This window comes from Haliotis asinina, chromosome 13 (genome assembly GCF_037392515.1).
Source record: "Haliotis asinina isolate JCU_RB_2024 chromosome 13, JCU_Hal_asi_v2, whole genome shotgun sequence".
Classification (NCBI taxonomy): domain Eukaryota; kingdom Metazoa; phylum Mollusca; class Gastropoda; order Lepetellida; family Haliotidae; genus Haliotis; species Haliotis asinina.
In genome coordinates, this window is record NC_090292.1 from 4,520,543 (window position 1) to 4,536,821 (window position 16,279).

The window sequence follows — 16,279 nt, forward strand, 5'->3', positions numbered from 1 at the left end:
GGTGGCGGTCTGTAAATATTCAAGTCTGGACCAGACAATCCATTGATCATCAGTAAGAGCATCGATATGCACAATTGGGAACCGATGACTTGTCAACCAAGTCAGTGAGCCTGACCAGCCAATCACTTTAGTTGCCTCTTACAAGAAGCATAGTCGCCTTTTATGGCAAGCATGGATTGCTGAAGGCCTATTCTGCCCCACAACCTTCATGGGTTGAATCCTACTGGGAACCTTTCCTACATGGAATCTCCAAAGGGAGACAAGGTACAGAATCTCCAAGGGAAGAAAAGCACTAAAATCTTAGGGACCTTTCCTAACCTGGAAACTCAACAGAGAGATAAGTAACAGAATCCAGGGGATCTGTTCTGATATGGAATCCTCATGACAGGATGTTGAACCAAATCATGTCCAACACTGTCCATTCTCAAATAAAGTGTTACAACAATCCATTCAGATATAATTTCAGGTCTTCGTCACAATTATGATACAGGATTCAAAACCATTCCTGAACACGTTAAAGGTAATCCTGAAACTCACAAGTAACAGGAATGCTGGTTTCAAACAATTATTTCAGGAATCAAAGCACCTGTTAGCTTAAAGACTTGCAGTTCTTTTCTTCACATGGATGAGTCTGTGGTGCAATGTTAAACAATGATACTTACATGTATTGGTACTGAGCGAGCCTGTGGTTTGTTTCCCTGGTTACCATGTCGCCGTGGTAACGTTAGCTTCCTGGCTGCTGGTTTTCGTGGGTTGCTGCTGGGTGTGTGGACGGCACAAACCTTGATGAACACTCCCATGACCACCACCAGACCAATGCCCATCAACATCACCGCCCACCAGTTCACCTGATGGTCAAAGTCATGAGTGCATGGAGTTGGATGTAGCAATGAGTACAAAGGCAAGAAACAGTGATTACCTGGATCCTTTAAGACTCTGATGTTAAACTCCAACTAAATAGCTCCCAGTTTCAGAGAATCTATACGCTGGAAAACTATTCTTTCATTCTTTTTCTCGTAGACACAGCAAATGAAGTTGATAAATCAAAAATCTATTGAAACTGATGTTAAAGGTCGGAGTTGGTTTCAAATTAGTCATCCATTGGCTACTTCTAAGCAATGAAGAGGTTATCTACCCTTAAAAGCCAGAACTGTAACGTCTATTGGAGCCTGGCAAGAGCCTGGCAAGGTCAAAACTTAACCTTGGAATTTACATGTGGTTAGTCAAAAATGTGTATAGGTTTGAAGTATGTCTTTTGAGAAGCATTTCAAGAACTAAAACATAGAAACAGTTTAGTTATTGTGGATACAAATGCTACGCAGCAGACTCTGTATTATTAAACACTCACTGGGACGGGAAACAGGGGAAAAAAGCTCTGATTATTCCTGACTTTTATCATTAAATTAATGACTAACAGCTGAAGAAATATCCTCTGCTTGATAATGAATTTAGTTACAATATAATGGACCCATGAAATCCACCATCAAGTTTGGGTCAAGATTCAGTGAGCAATGAGCAACAAACTATACAACAAAGGATGACTGAGAAGTTCTAATTTTCACCTGGGCAGTTTGATGCATTTCTAAACTTACCACAATCCAATCTCTGATGGACTGCAGAGTCTCCGGGTTGAAGATGAGGTTCTTCAATCGAGCAAGTGGACCATCAGCATCAACACCGCGACATCGGTGGAACACGTCGCAGTAGCCACGGAAGTTATCACAAGGAGATCCTGGAACATGGACAAGCAATAAGCAATGTTTGAACATGGATGTATGTATGAAGAGAATTGTATATATGTGTGAAGAGGGATCAAGAGACCAGTATACCTGTTTGAATATGGAATAACACACCAGTACACAAGTTTGAATATGGAATAACACACCAGTGTACATTTGTGAATATGGAATAACACACCAGTGTATTATAACCTGGACATTAATAAATGGAAATTTTAAAACACATTTGATAAGTATTTAAACAAAATTTGAAGTTGAGTTAAGAAGGATCAATGTACTCTGAAAGTCAGTCTAAGTAAACTTAATCTCAGTGTATTTAGTTACACTACACCACTGAGTCTAACAAAACCTAGTAGAAGGTCGCGTCAGGTAACCTGTGAGCAATCAATGACAGTCCAATCAAATGCGAGATGGTTAAATAGATTTAACCAGTCAGACAACGGCTACTATTTAGGGATCGGAGGGACTTTCAAAATATTCAGGTCACCGACACAGATCTCTCCACAAACAAAAATCTGTATATAACACAGTTATTTGACCTGCAGTATATACGCTTTGGGGTTTCTGTTGACATGGTTACCATTAGCTAATATTTCCGCAAGATAACATCCTTGAATATTGTCAAAAACACTATTTTCAGCGACTGTTTACTCACCGTTGTCATGGCAGTACGTACGCCGTGTGCATCACCCGGAAGCAATCGTATGCTAAATAGCATTCGGAATCATTCGGGTATGAACCTTTTCGAGATAAAAAGTTCACAAGGGATGTGCGAATGTGCATTTTTCGCGATTTGGTAAGCTGTGTTCTGATTGGTCAATCTCAAAGGTTACCTGAAGCGACCTCCCATAAGGTTTTGTTAGACTCAGTGGTGGAGTGTAACGAAACTACTGAGGATAAGTTTACTTAGACTGCTCTGAAAGTGCACTGACAAGTAACCAAATTTTTATTGATTTACTTTTCTTTGGGAATGGCAATTTCTTTGAATTGACATAAGTAAGGAGGAAGGGTTGGATCTTGTGATTCTACAGCATTAGGCGGATGGACACTCGGATATATGGGGTCAGTTTGTTGATTACAGGCCACGCACAGGATAAAAAAAATTAGGAATAATAATGCTGGGTATAGACAAGGGAAACTAGGAAATATCTGAGGACTTTTGAGAGTAAAAATCGTTCTCAAATAAATGGACTTGAACACCACACTGGACTTATTTTTGAGTATACCATCTAGCTACATCATCCCCAGACAAAGAGTGGAAGAAATACAAACTGCCTAGGGAGAAGGGAATACCAACCTGACACCCTCAGGTAACAATACAGTTATGAATATGGAATAACACACCAGTGTACATTTGTGAATATAGTATAACCCACAGTGTACATTTCTGAGTGAGTGAGTGAGTGAGTGAGTGAGTGAGTGAGTTGATTTTTATGCCGCACTCAGCAATATTCCAGCTATATGGCAGTGGTCTGTAAATCATCAAGTCTGGACCAGACAATCTGGACCCATCGATCTGCACAACTGGGAACTGATGACATGTGTCAATCAAGTCTGTGAGTCTGACCACCCAATCCCGTTAGTCGCCTCTCACGACAAGCATACTCCTGTTTTATGGCAAGTATGGGTTGCTGAAGGCCTATTCTACCCGGGTAGACCTTCACAGGTTGTGTACATTTGTGAATATGGAATAAGAGACCAGTATAAAAATTTGAATAGGGAATAACAATAACAGACCTGCTCATATTTGTGAAATGGGAAAAAGACTCCTCCATAGGTTTGTACCGGGGAACATGCATACATAAATGAAATGAGGGGTAACGTTCCTATAGGGGAGTATCATCTGCAAAAGCCTGAGGTCTGCCAGTTACAAGTTGACAAAAGATGTCAGTAAACTTCTGCAAATAACACCTTACAAAATAACCAAACCGTTATCTTGGCTAAAAATGAAACAAATTGTAGCTTATCTATTCAACAGAAATGTAGTAGCTGCATAAAAACAAGTGTTGGCCACAAATATGGCAATGTCCCCTGTCACTAAAGAAGAATGAAATGTTTCTAATATATTCACTACTTTTCACTTTTTGCTCACACACTGGATGTGTGAGATGACCAGTGTCTGGATAATCACACAATGCAGCCAGTCAACAAAATTGAGGATACTGGTAGCAAAGTTTTTTCAGCTAATGCGTTGACACAGTACGAAAAGTGTCATGGTCACATTGAAAATAAGATCAAGGTGACCCAAATTGATTGGTGTGTGCCCAATTCCCCAATGTTGACTGTCACCAAATTTGAAGACATCAGATACAATAGTTCATGAGATATTGTGTTAAAGAGTTTGAAAAGTGTTCAAAGTGTGGTGGTGACCTTGAAAACAAGGTCAAGGTCACAAAAATCGGCTGGTGTTTGGACAATCCCCTAATGTAGACTCACCAAATGTAGGCTATCACCAAATTTGAAGACATCAAATGCGATAGTTCATGAGATATGTTAAAGAGTGTGAAAAGTGTTCACAGTGTTGTATTGACTGGTGTCTACCTAATCCCCCAATGTTGGCTGTCACCAATTTTGAAGATGTTGGGTACAATAGTTCATGAGATATCACATTAACATGAATCGGGACGTACGTTGCGGCTTGGGACAACAATCAGCATGGGTCATTGATTTAAAATAATGAGGCATAGAAAGGAATATATGATGACGCCACAACAAAAAACGTGCCTCCAATGACATCACATGGCGACAGAAATGACAGTAGGGACGTGCATGCATCAGTCAAGATGACCAGTCTATCAGTGTCATAGTGACGATCACACATTTGTATTGTAATTCAGACCATTGAGCAGTCAAAGTGACTAAGAGAACATATGAGAACAAAGAGTGACTTACCTGCAGGAAGCTGAATGCCGGGTATGAGTGAAGTTGTGTCATTCTTCAATCTTTTTACATCAGCCAATAGGTTCTTAAAATCCACATTTTCAGCCTTGTTGATCTCAGCTGAGTTGTAGGAGCTCACACAGGGAGATGTACTTGATTTCCCTAAAATATATGTTTTCCATGTAGAGTGAGTGAGTTTATTTTTAAGCAATATGGGCTTCACACATTGTAGCCATGTGGAAATCAAACCTAGAATTTGTTGGCTTTCCATTAAGAGGCCAACACTTACACTGCATGCATACAGACTGTGAAGCCCGTATCTGGTGTCCCTTGCCGTGATATAGCTGGAATATTTTTACGAGCGGCGTACGACCCCCACTCAATCACCATGGGTTACATTCACCTTTTCAACTGTGATTATATTTTGTTTCATTTAAAAGAATTTTGAAGAATTCATGCTTGCTAAAACATGAAAAAATATACATAGATAATTATGTTTTATTTCCATGCAGTAAATTACATTTCTACACAAATATAAAACCAGCAGCGATCTGACATCAAATTAGCTGCAGTGTTTACAACCATGTTAGTTGGTGCCTGGAGACTTTCGATCATGAAGCAGTTGTAGGAACCCAGGTAAATTTACAGAGGTGCTCAGAACAGTACTTACGGCAAGACACGAAACAAAGCTCTTCTCTGGATGGTCCATTCCCATCTGCAGAGGAAGTGAGAAAACATTCCTCCCAACCAATCTTCTGACACACTGAGCCAATGCACTCCTGGACACAAGAAAAATAGCAGATTCTTTATAAACATGATATCAGCACCCACACTCAACTTAAAGCAAAAACAGAGCAATAAATTTAATATTTTCCGACACCACTTACTCTTCTTCAACGTATCCCTTGATAAACCATCCTTCAAATATATATAATCTGCCCATCCTGCCCAGTTCTGTTACCATCATCCTCTCGTCAGTTCTGACTCTGTCACCATCTAACTGACCTTGACCCTTACCCTCTTTCCAGTTCAATAAACCTCACCCTGACCCCAGTTCTGTGACCCTTACCCCGACCCTGACCCTCATCCAAATTGTGAGACGTTTACCTTGACTTTGACACCAGTGCTGTGACCTTACTGAACCCAGTTTTGTGACCCTTATCCTTACCCTGACACCAGTTCTGTGACCCTTAACCCGACTCTGACCCTCGCCCCAGTGACCTGTGACCTCTACCTTCTACCCATAGCAGTTACATGACCTTCATCCCCTCTCCACAGTTCAATGACTCACCCCAATTGTACAAACTTGAGAGAAGCTGTTGCAGAAGGTGTTGTTAGGCTCCTTCTGTGGTTCGGGGCAGGCAGCCTTTGTTCCAGTAGCTTCAGTCAAGGAAGACATCAGGACGACATGACAGTATAATTCACTGCTTGATCAATTCATCAACTGACCACTTATAGTTTGTTTCAACTGTATTATAAATTATTTAGTCAACCTGGTCACCACGCCAGACCACACAATCCATGGGTGGATCCAAGGTGGTAAGGGATGGTTCGGAACCCACTCCTTCCCCTTTGGAAAATGACTTAAAACCACGGTGAAGATTTTATTTTTTGTGGAGGTGAAGCTACGAGGGAGTTCTGGGGGTTCAAACCCCAGGAACCCCACTCCTTTCAAAATTCCTGGATGTGCCCATGCAATCCACACAATCAACTGTTAATAAGCAGCAGCCATATGTTATGAACATTCATATAGTTGACTGTAGCGACATGTGATATTACCGGTAACAGAAAATACTCAAATTTTGGTTCAACATCACAATGATTATGTCTGTACTTCAGCAAACCCTTGGTTAGATATAAAAAAATTCAACCTGTTCAAAATTTGTCTACAGTTAGCTTGAATGCCAACACCCTACTGCTACTGCTGTTTGAATGTGGGTGATCCTAGTTCTCCCTAGTAGATCATACCTGATCCTACTGCCACTGCAGTCTGAATGTGGGTGATCCTAGTTCCCCCTAGTAGACCATACCTGATCCTACTGCCACTGCAGTCTGAATGTGGGTGATCCTAGTTCCCCCTAGTAGACCATACCTGATCCTACTGCCACTGCTGTCTGAATGTGGGTGATCCTAGTTCCCCCTAGTAGACCATACCAGATCCTTCTGCCACTGCTGTCTGAATGTGGGTGATCCTAGTTCTCCCTAGTAGACCATACCAGATCCTACTGCTACTGCTGTTTGAATGTGGGTGATCCTAGTTCTCCCTCGTAGATCATACCTGATCCTACTGCCACTGCTGTCTGAATGTGACTGATCCTAGTTCCCCCTAGTAGACCATACCTGATCCTACTGCCACTGCAGTCTGAATGTGGGTGATCCTAGTTCCCCCTAGTAGACCATACCTGATCCTACTGCCACTGCTGTCTGAATGTGGGTGATCCTAGTTCCCCCTAGTAGACCATACCAGATCCTTCTGCCACTGCAGTCTGAATGTGGCTGATCCTAGTTCTCCCTAGTAGACCATACCAGATCCTACTGCCACTGCAGTCTGAATGTCGGTGATCTTAGTTCTCCCTAGTAGACCATACCAGATCCTTCTGCCACTGCAGTCTAAATGTGGCTGATCCTAGTTCTCCCTAGTAGACCAGACCTGATCCTACTGCCACTGCAGTCTGAATGTGGGTGATCCTAGTTCTCCCTAGTAGACCATACCTGATCCTACTGCCACTGCAGTCTAAATGTTGCTGATCCTAGTTCTCCCTAGTAGACCATACCTGATCCTACTGCCACTGCAGTCTGAATGTCGGTGATCCTAGTTCTCCCTAGTAGACCATACCTGATCCTACTGCCACTGCAGTCTAAATGTGGCTGATCCTAGTTCTCCCTAGTAGACCATACCTGATCCTACTGCCACTGCAGTCTGAATGTCGGTGATCCTAGTTCTCCCTAGTAGACCATAGCTGATCCTTCTGCCACTGCAGTCTGAATGTGGCTGATCCTAGTTCTCCCTAGTAGACCATACCTGATCCTACTGCCACTGCAGTCTGAATGTCGGTGATCTTAGTTCTCCCTAGTAGACCATACCAGATCCTACTGCCACTGCAGTCTGAATGTGGCTGATCCTAGTTCTCCCTAGTAGACCATACCAGATCCTTCTGCCACTGCAGTCTGAATGTGGCTGATCCTAGTTCTCCCTAGTAGACCATACCAGATCCTTCTGCCACTGCAGTCTAAATGTGGCTGATCCTAGTTCTCCCTAGTAGACCATACCAGATCCTTCTGCCACTGCAGTCTGAATGTGGGTGATCCTAGTTCCCCCTAGTAAACCACAGCTGACCCTACTGCACCATTGTTTACTACGATAATCACTACAGTCCAGTAGAACACCATTCATGACCGTAAGATGTCACAACACCTTTAAACACAACGAAAGGTTGTAACTATTGAATTAAGTCAGTGTAACTTTAAATATACTTTCAAATAATCTACTAGTGACCAGGCACCAGTCATTGCTCGTAGGTGTAGGTCTGAAGATGGTTGAATCACAAATAGAAACAATGCACATACAATATATTCAAATTGTACATGCTCTAGAAAAGGATATTCGCATGTTGAATCCTTGGAGCAGTCATCTTTCTTCTTGCACAGAATGTTAGCCTCAAAGGTACAATCCTTCTTACAGCAGGGTCCAGCTGTTGGGCTGAAAGATAGATAACATCCATCTACATACAATACACAACTGTCATTGTTTGTCAAGCAACTGACTATCAGTGTATGTCAAGTTTACAGTTATCATTGTTCATCAAACATTAAACCATCACTGTTTGTCAAACATCTATTTATCAGAGTTTGCCAACTATCACTGTTTGTCAAAACACCCAACTATAAACATTTGTGAAACATTCAACTATCAGTATTTGTCAAACATTCAACTATCAGTATTTGTCAAACATTCAACCAGCAGTATTTGTCAAACATTCAACTATCATCTTTCATGAAACATCCACAGCTTTCATTAGTCATCCATCTACTATACATTCACCAGGCAGCTATCGTACTAATAAAAAATATACCTATCATTTCACAAAACAAATTATCATTCCTTAAACAAGTATCTGAGTGACTTAAATCAGTTTGCTAGGGCAATCAGTTTGACCTAACAGAATCTCCATTTAGACAGTGCGTACCTGCAGCTTTTGCCCTCACGAAGCCTGCACTCACTGCCCTCCGTGCTGCCTTTACCATAGCAGCAGGCGTCAGTTTGATCACAGTCACTGGCGTAGCCACAGTCACACTCCTCTCCTTCCTCTGTGATGCCATTCCCACAGAAGGCCGACTTGGAGGCTGTATGAATGTTTAAGTAAGTTACAACATGCGTGTTTCGTTCATACATCAGATAGTATGGCATGGTGACTGAGTTTAGCTTTACGCTGCACTCAGCAATATTCCAGCTATATGACAGCGGTCTGTAAATAGGCAAGTCAGGACCAGACACTCCAGTGATCAACTGCATGAGCATCAATCTGGGAACCGATTACAGGTGTCAACCAAGTCAGTGAGCTTGATTACCCGATCTCGTTAGGGGCTCTTACGACAAGCATAGTCGCCTTATATGGCAAACGTGGTTGCTGAAGGTCTATTCTACCCCGGACCTTCAAGGGTCAACATGGCATGGTTTTACATTGCTTTAATACTGCAGCAATTTAGGAGTAGAGGGGAGGGAAGACACCAAAGTGAGTCAGTTGGGTTAGGGGTAGGGGGGAGGGAAGACACCAAAGTGAGTCAGTTGGGTTAGGCTAAATAAGAAAAGTGAAATCTATCTCAGGCATCGGCACTTATAAACTATTATTTGTGTGCTAACAATTTTTTTCTATAAAAAAAACATAAGTTTGACTAGGCCACGTCCTGATCATCCATTTGTCATCCATAATAATAAGTGTCTGTAAGAATGAGTGTGACTGAATCTACAACTCATTAACACTCGCTAAAACGTCCCAAGCTGTATTTCCGACAGAAAAAAATTAAAATGTGTTCCTCACTCGTCACCTTTTTCTATCAAAATTTAAAATTAAAGTCCCTTCACCCTTGTCACAATTAAGAAAATGTGCCCCCAAAATCATTTGATTTTATTTGTGCAAACTTAGTCAGTTCGGTGTATTCTGACTAATCTGTAACTTTACCATCAGTGGCACCACAGTCAGAGTTGATGGAAATAACAAGCAGTGCAATAGTTGCCTGTTGGAGACCATCACGACACCAGTAACTTGCATCAATTTCATAATATGATTCCAACAATTAAATGTAAGTCACTTTTGAGATAGTTCATGCGTCTATACTTACAGTTGAAGCAGTTGATCTTGCTGTATCTTGTATTGACAACGGCGTCAAGAACACGGGTGATGTTGTCACGGCTGCAGGTGGAGAACTCGTCATTGTGGTCCTTGTCACCAAGAGTGGCAGATGCGAACATAATGTAGTTACCTTTGGACGCATCAGGCTCATTAGTTCCATAGGGGGCACATGTTGGGCCTTTGTCATGCTGTAAATAGTGAAAGCATGTCAGACTGGATGTATTATCATGGGGTACGTGCTGGGCCCTTCATAATATGATTAGTGTAAGCATGTCCGACAGTGGGAATTATACAGAGGCACATGTTGGGCCCCCTGTCGTACGATGATTAGTGTAAGCATGTCCAATAGCGAGTATTATACACAGGCACATGTTGGGCCCCTTGTGGTAGTATGATTAGTGTAAGCATGTCCAATAGCAGGTATTATACACAGGCACATGTTGGGCCCCTTGTCGTACTATGATTAGTGTAAGCATGTTCGACAGTGCATATTATACAGGAGGCACATGTTAGTTGATATTCTGATCACATAGTGAGTGAGTGAGTTTAGTTTTATGCAGCATTCAGCAATATTCCATCTATTTGGTGGTGGCCTTTAAACAAACAAGAGTGAACCACACAATCTAGTGATCAAGAGCATAAGCATTGATGCAGTTTGGATACAATGATGTGTCAACCAAGTGACCAAGTGAGACACATATTAACCTGGTGAGGTCATTTATATATGTTAATTGCATGGGAAGTTTGTCTTCCACATGCACTAGGCTGTTGTGTTTGGGCAACTGAATCAGTACCTTCAATGCAAGTTCTAACATGTCATTTAAAGTGCCGACTAAGCACACAAACAGTTGCATTTATTTCAGGCATAAATGACCTCACCATGTTTGAGTTTATGTGATTTCAACGATCAGGGTTAGCAGGACAACACCATAACCTACCGGAGATCCAAAGTTGTGTCCGACCTCATGAGCAAAAGTCAGCTGTGATACTCGAGCCTGTACAGGCTTGCCATAGTTGACGATGGTCACAATCCCAGTGTTGAGACTCTTCCCAACACGTTGATTGCCCTCGGGGTATTCCTTGAACTGTTCACAGATACCGCCAGCCGCCTCTGTACATAAACACCAAGCTTACCTTACTGGGTGTGCGATGCAGGTATGTTACACCAGTTTACTTGGTCAATGATTCTTGAGTGAGTGAGTGAATTTTAACTCAGCTTTCAGCAATATTCCAGCAATACCACAGCAAGGAACACTTGAAATGGGCTACATTGTACCCATTGAGATCAAACCTGGTTCTTTGGCATGACGAGCTAACACTTTAACCACTAGGCTACTCAACTACCCCTTAATGATCACTGATCGGAAGTAAAGTTTCACAACAGCAAGATTCGGTAACAACTGAATGTGAGAACACATTTGGTGTTTAACGTCACATTCAGCAATATTTCAGCTATACCAGAGTGCTTTGTAAATAGGTCTGGAGCAGACAATCGGGTGATTAACATCATAGATCTATACTGTCTATGTTTGCATTGTGAAGTGTGGCCATGAACATAACAGTCACTTGCTTATGACAAGTAGTGGTTGTTGGAGGCCAATGGCAACCAGACCTTACTGGGATCAAACTTGGCACCAACATCAGGAAATGTTTTTCATTAACAACACCTGTGCACGTGACTCATATAGACATGCCAACCATGAATCAAATGAAAGCGGAGTCATGCCTTGCCCAAAGCAATTCTCAACCCTGAAGGTGTGAGTTGGGGGTGAGCATGAGAGGGGGATCGGGACCCTTTTGACGGGTGTCTGGGAGGAACTCCCCTACAAAAATAGATTTAGTCTGCTGGAAATATGCAATTTATGGGCAATTTAACCAGACAATACTTAACTCAAATGAACATATTAAAACGGCTATTTACTAAAATTCTTTCAAACATTCTAACTCTATAAACATGCTTGTATTTTCTAAAAATCGGAGTTTTTTTTACAGACAAATCAGAGAGTAGAGTTTCAGTTTGAAAATCAGAGTAACTCCACCAAAATCGGAGTGGTTGGCATTTCTGCTCTTATCTTACTTGTCTCTGAGCCAACCCAAGCCAATCCCAAGGTGCCTTGGATGAAGTCACGGTAGGTGAAGACGTACGCCAGGCAAAAGTCATCATGGTTATCCATGGAGTTCAGGTTGAGGAAGTTGCTGACGTCGATGTTGGGGTTGCACCATGCACTGGCCTGAGCAGTATTGCACTTTTCAGTTGCGTCGGTCATTATCTAGTAAATAAGACATTGTTGCCGATAATAATGATAATAATAATAATAACAGTGAATTTACATAGCGCTATAATCCATGGTCAGTGCTTGTGCTAGTGCACATAATGGTGGGAACTGAGTCATGCTAGAAAGGTTGTTTTAGAAAAGTAGCTTTTAGATGACAGTGGAAGGCGGCAGAAGTTGAAGACTGTCCGAGATTGAGCCTGAGATTGTTCCATTGAAAGCAAAGGAGCAAGACCTTGTTTTTCTGACCACAGCGATCAAGCTCGAGCCCTGTTTCACAAAACCCTAGTAAGCCTAAGATCTCGTAACTTTTCTCGTAGCATTTTGTTCCTATGCTATCTTAAATCATGCATGATTATGGCCCCAGAAAACTGTTCATCGTATTAGCAGACAAGTTATGAAACCTGTGCCATGCTGACAAAATCTTACTCTCATCTGTTCTTGTAATCGTTAGCTTAGTTTCTGCATTCAAACTTTGGGCTAGTGAATTATAATGACAACTTAACTTTCAGGTATATCTGGACCAACTGGCTAGCAAAATTTGGAAACTACTTCTCAAACTGATGAAGGTGTCTTACAGACAGAATGATGGCATCAAAAAGGGTTTAGTGTACAGTAATATTTGACAGTTACTTAAACCATAGGATCTTTTGTATTAATAAGTTGGTACAATAAATATTTTGTACATAGAATTTCAGGACATTTTTTCCTCTACATATGCGTGTGCATTAACTCAATGTGAGTGAGTGAATTTAGTTTTACACCGCCTTTCGTAGTATTCCTGCAATATTATGGTTGGGTACACCAGAAACAGGCTTCAAACAGGGACTCAAACCCAGGTCTTCAATGTAACGAGCAAACACTTTAACCACTAGGCAACCCCACCACCCTATTCAATATTCATATTATCAACAATAACATTAGCTTGATTCAGTTACTATAAACACAATCATGTGAAGCAACACAGTGTTTAATACATCTATACAAGTAGAACTTACCCTCGTTCTCTGGACCAGGAAGTTGATGCCTTTGTATGAGATTGACTCATCATATGTACTGAACGTTGTTGTCGAGTAGATCGACTTCAGGGCTGCCACATGACTCGCAAAAAATGCTAATATCTCCTCCTTAGCTCGTTCCTCAGACTGAAACATTTAAGAGTTACCTCCCCTTGCATATCATAAATTATACATCAAGAGAATAAATACATAATGATATTACATGAAAAACCTGCAGCATGTATGTTTTTGCAAATACTTCTACAATTCACAAGCAATGATCTTTCCAACACTGAACACAACACTTTCTCAGTGGGATCTCTTCATTGACTTCCAGCCTATACAGTCAAACAATTCCACTGTCAGTCTTGTTCTAGGAAAGTCAATTATCAGTCACCAAACACATCATAACATCAACCACCATTGATGTAGATGTGAAGAAACCAAAAAGACATTTGGTATAACATGTTATATCCTCAATAGTGTTTTCTCTGGGTATTTCTCATCCTTGATGTAGAACACTAACATCACCCAAAACACACAAATTTATCCATGATGTAGAACAATTACATCACCCAAGACTCACACATTCATCCGTAATGTAGAACAATTACATCACCCAAGACTCACACATCCATCCGTAATGTAGAACAATTACATCACCCAAGACTCACATATTCATCCATGATGTAGAACAATTACATCACCCAAGACTCACATATTCATCCATGATGTAGAACAATTACATCTCCCAAGACTCACATATTCATCCATGATGTAGAACAATTACATCACCCAAGCCTCACAAGTTCATTCCTGATGTAGAATAGTGATATCACCCAAAACACATGTGATATAAGATGTTATATCCTCACCAGCGGTGTTCTAGGGAATTTCTCATTCTTCACATAGTTCCATAACATCGGGTCAGACTGCAGATAGAGGTAGCATGTGTTTTTTCCACCAAGGTTTCGGGGTGCCCTCTTCTTGCGGTTCAATGCCTCACTGTATTTGTTGTGGGAGTGGGCCGGTGCCTCATAGTTCTTAGTTGCCTGAAAAAAGAAAGAAGCTGAAGATAAGCAAGATGGAGATTCCCATGATTAAGCTGGTGCATCTGATGCTAGGGGGACAGTGGAGCATAAGATAACTGGGCAACTTGTTCAGGGCATATTCAGTTGTCAGACTCACTGACATGGCTGACACATTGTATCCCAACTGCCTAGATCAATGCTCATGCTGTTTATCACTGGATTATCTGGTTCAGACTCGATTAGAAACAGACTGCCACCGTGTATTTGGAATGCTGCTGAGTGTGATGTAATACTAAACTCACACACTCACTCACACACTCACTCATTCATTTATTCCAAACCAAGAGATCCTCCACTGGACTCACCCGCTTCGCTCTGTTCGGTGCCTCGTACGCTGACTCTGCCACACGTTTCATCCATTCAAAATGATGATCATTGCCGCACATTGCACGATCTGCCTCTCGCCGATGTCTGTAATGAGAAGTGAGTCAATCTAAATTGAGATGTTTGAATTTATTAATACACATGAAAAACCTTTGGTGTAAAATCTTAACACCATTATCAAGCAAATGATACACAACAATATGCACAAAGAGAAATATAAGCTTCTAAATGCAACTTGAAAAAAAGACAATCCTGCACCATGAAATAATCACATTCAGTGACTGCAGCTGAACTGAATCTGCTGAATATGACGGCAGATTAGCCGAATTTTGAAGACAAGGAAACCATTCTGCAGAAAGCAGTCAGAATATCTAAAGATTTCATTTTCAACATGTTTTTCTGGTGGTGACAAAAGGTGACATATGTACGTACGTCTTTAAAGAAAATAACTAATACAGAATATCATAATGTGCTTCAAATCGAATCGTATTGTTCGAAGATATCGCGATACATATCGTATCGTGAATTTTCGGTATCATCACCCCTCTATGAGTGAGTTTAGTTTTACGAATGCTTTGACCAAAAACCTAACCTAATGCACCTATAAATAAAGCACATCAGTAGAAATTGTTCTGTCCTCGGATAACTTGTCATTCTTACCTGTAAGGGTCAAGGTCAACATGCTTCTCGTCGTATATCACAGAATGAAAGTCTGGGTTTTGCATATACTGCGCTGCAGGCTCTATATGGTAAGTTGTCTCCCCTGGTATGTTAATATGACCTCGGGTCGTGCCATTGATTATAGAAAGGTGAACGTAACTTCGAGGTACACCTGTAATGTATGACAAGGGTTTAACTACCAGTGTCACTCATTGATAGTGGTTAGTGAGCAGGTTTTTATAACACTTTTAGCAATAGTCCAGCAAGACAGCTGCCGACCTAAAAGTGTTGCAAATAGTAGTTTCAAGAAACAAAATTAGTAGTTTGATCAGAAAATTTGTAGTCAGCTAAGTACTTGTAATCATGATTCTAAGAAGATAATGTAACACTAATCAAGCGTTCTTTGTCGCCACCATGAATACGATTGCTTCTTCAACATGTGAAACTTGTTTTAAAATACCACGATATAGCTACAAGATAACTCATAGCGGCAACCAATGAGTTAATTTCATTTACTGGTTTGATATAACTGAAAATCAGACACGTGACCTAAGAAAACCAACTAACCAGATAACAGAAAGGAGGTATCATGGAGGTATTATGCTTGGTTATGACCTGTGATAAGAAAGTTTTATACCTGTTTTTTATCATTAAACATTGTGTCTGAGTGTAAGGTTCAAAGAGACGATGTTGAGATGTTACTTGAACTACATTACACGATCACACAACAAAGATGGAAATGGTAAGTTATAATGTTCATTTGACAACTTTAAGGAGTACTGTTCTTGATTTTATTCTTATTAAGAACTCTGATGTGGACCCATTACTGAAGCATGTGTCCAAGACTCATTTTTTTTAATAACATTGCGAACGAATAGTTTATAATTCTAATTTTTTCCATAATAAATGAATTTGAAATGTAACACATGTTTTAGGCATTATGGAAAGTGATAGATTTGATAC

At 40.9% G+C, this 16,279-nt stretch overlaps 1 protein-coding gene across 1 annotated transcript in view; it reads right to left on the bottom strand.

Moving 5' to 3' along the window:
- LOC137259289 (disintegrin and metalloproteinase domain-containing protein 10-like) overlaps nt 1–16,279 on the bottom strand; it is a 51,318-nt gene that overhangs the window by 6,286 nt on the left and 28,753 nt on the right. The window contains exons 4-17 of the mRNA XM_067796923.1: nt 15,317–15,488; nt 14,638–14,743; nt 14,117–14,293; nt 13,242–13,388; nt 12,048–12,240; nt 10,909–11,081; nt 9,960–10,158; nt 8,807–8,963; nt 8,224–8,319; nt 5,911–5,995; nt 5,290–5,398; nt 4,632–4,781; nt 1,593–1,732; nt 663–848 (exon numbers count right to left, since the gene is read on the bottom strand). Of these exons, the coding sequence (XP_067653024.1) occupies nt 663–848; nt 1,593–1,732; nt 4,632–4,781; nt 5,290–5,398; nt 5,911–5,995; nt 8,224–8,319; nt 8,807–8,963; nt 9,960–10,158; nt 10,909–11,081; nt 12,048–12,240; nt 13,242–13,388; nt 14,117–14,293; nt 14,638–14,743; nt 15,317–15,488 (2,090 nt within the window). The remainder of the gene's footprint in view (nt 1–662; nt 849–1,592; nt 1,733–4,631; nt 4,782–5,289; nt 5,399–5,910; nt 5,996–8,223; nt 8,320–8,806; nt 8,964–9,959; nt 10,159–10,908; nt 11,082–12,047; nt 12,241–13,241; nt 13,389–14,116; nt 14,294–14,637; nt 14,744–15,316; nt 15,489–16,279) is intronic.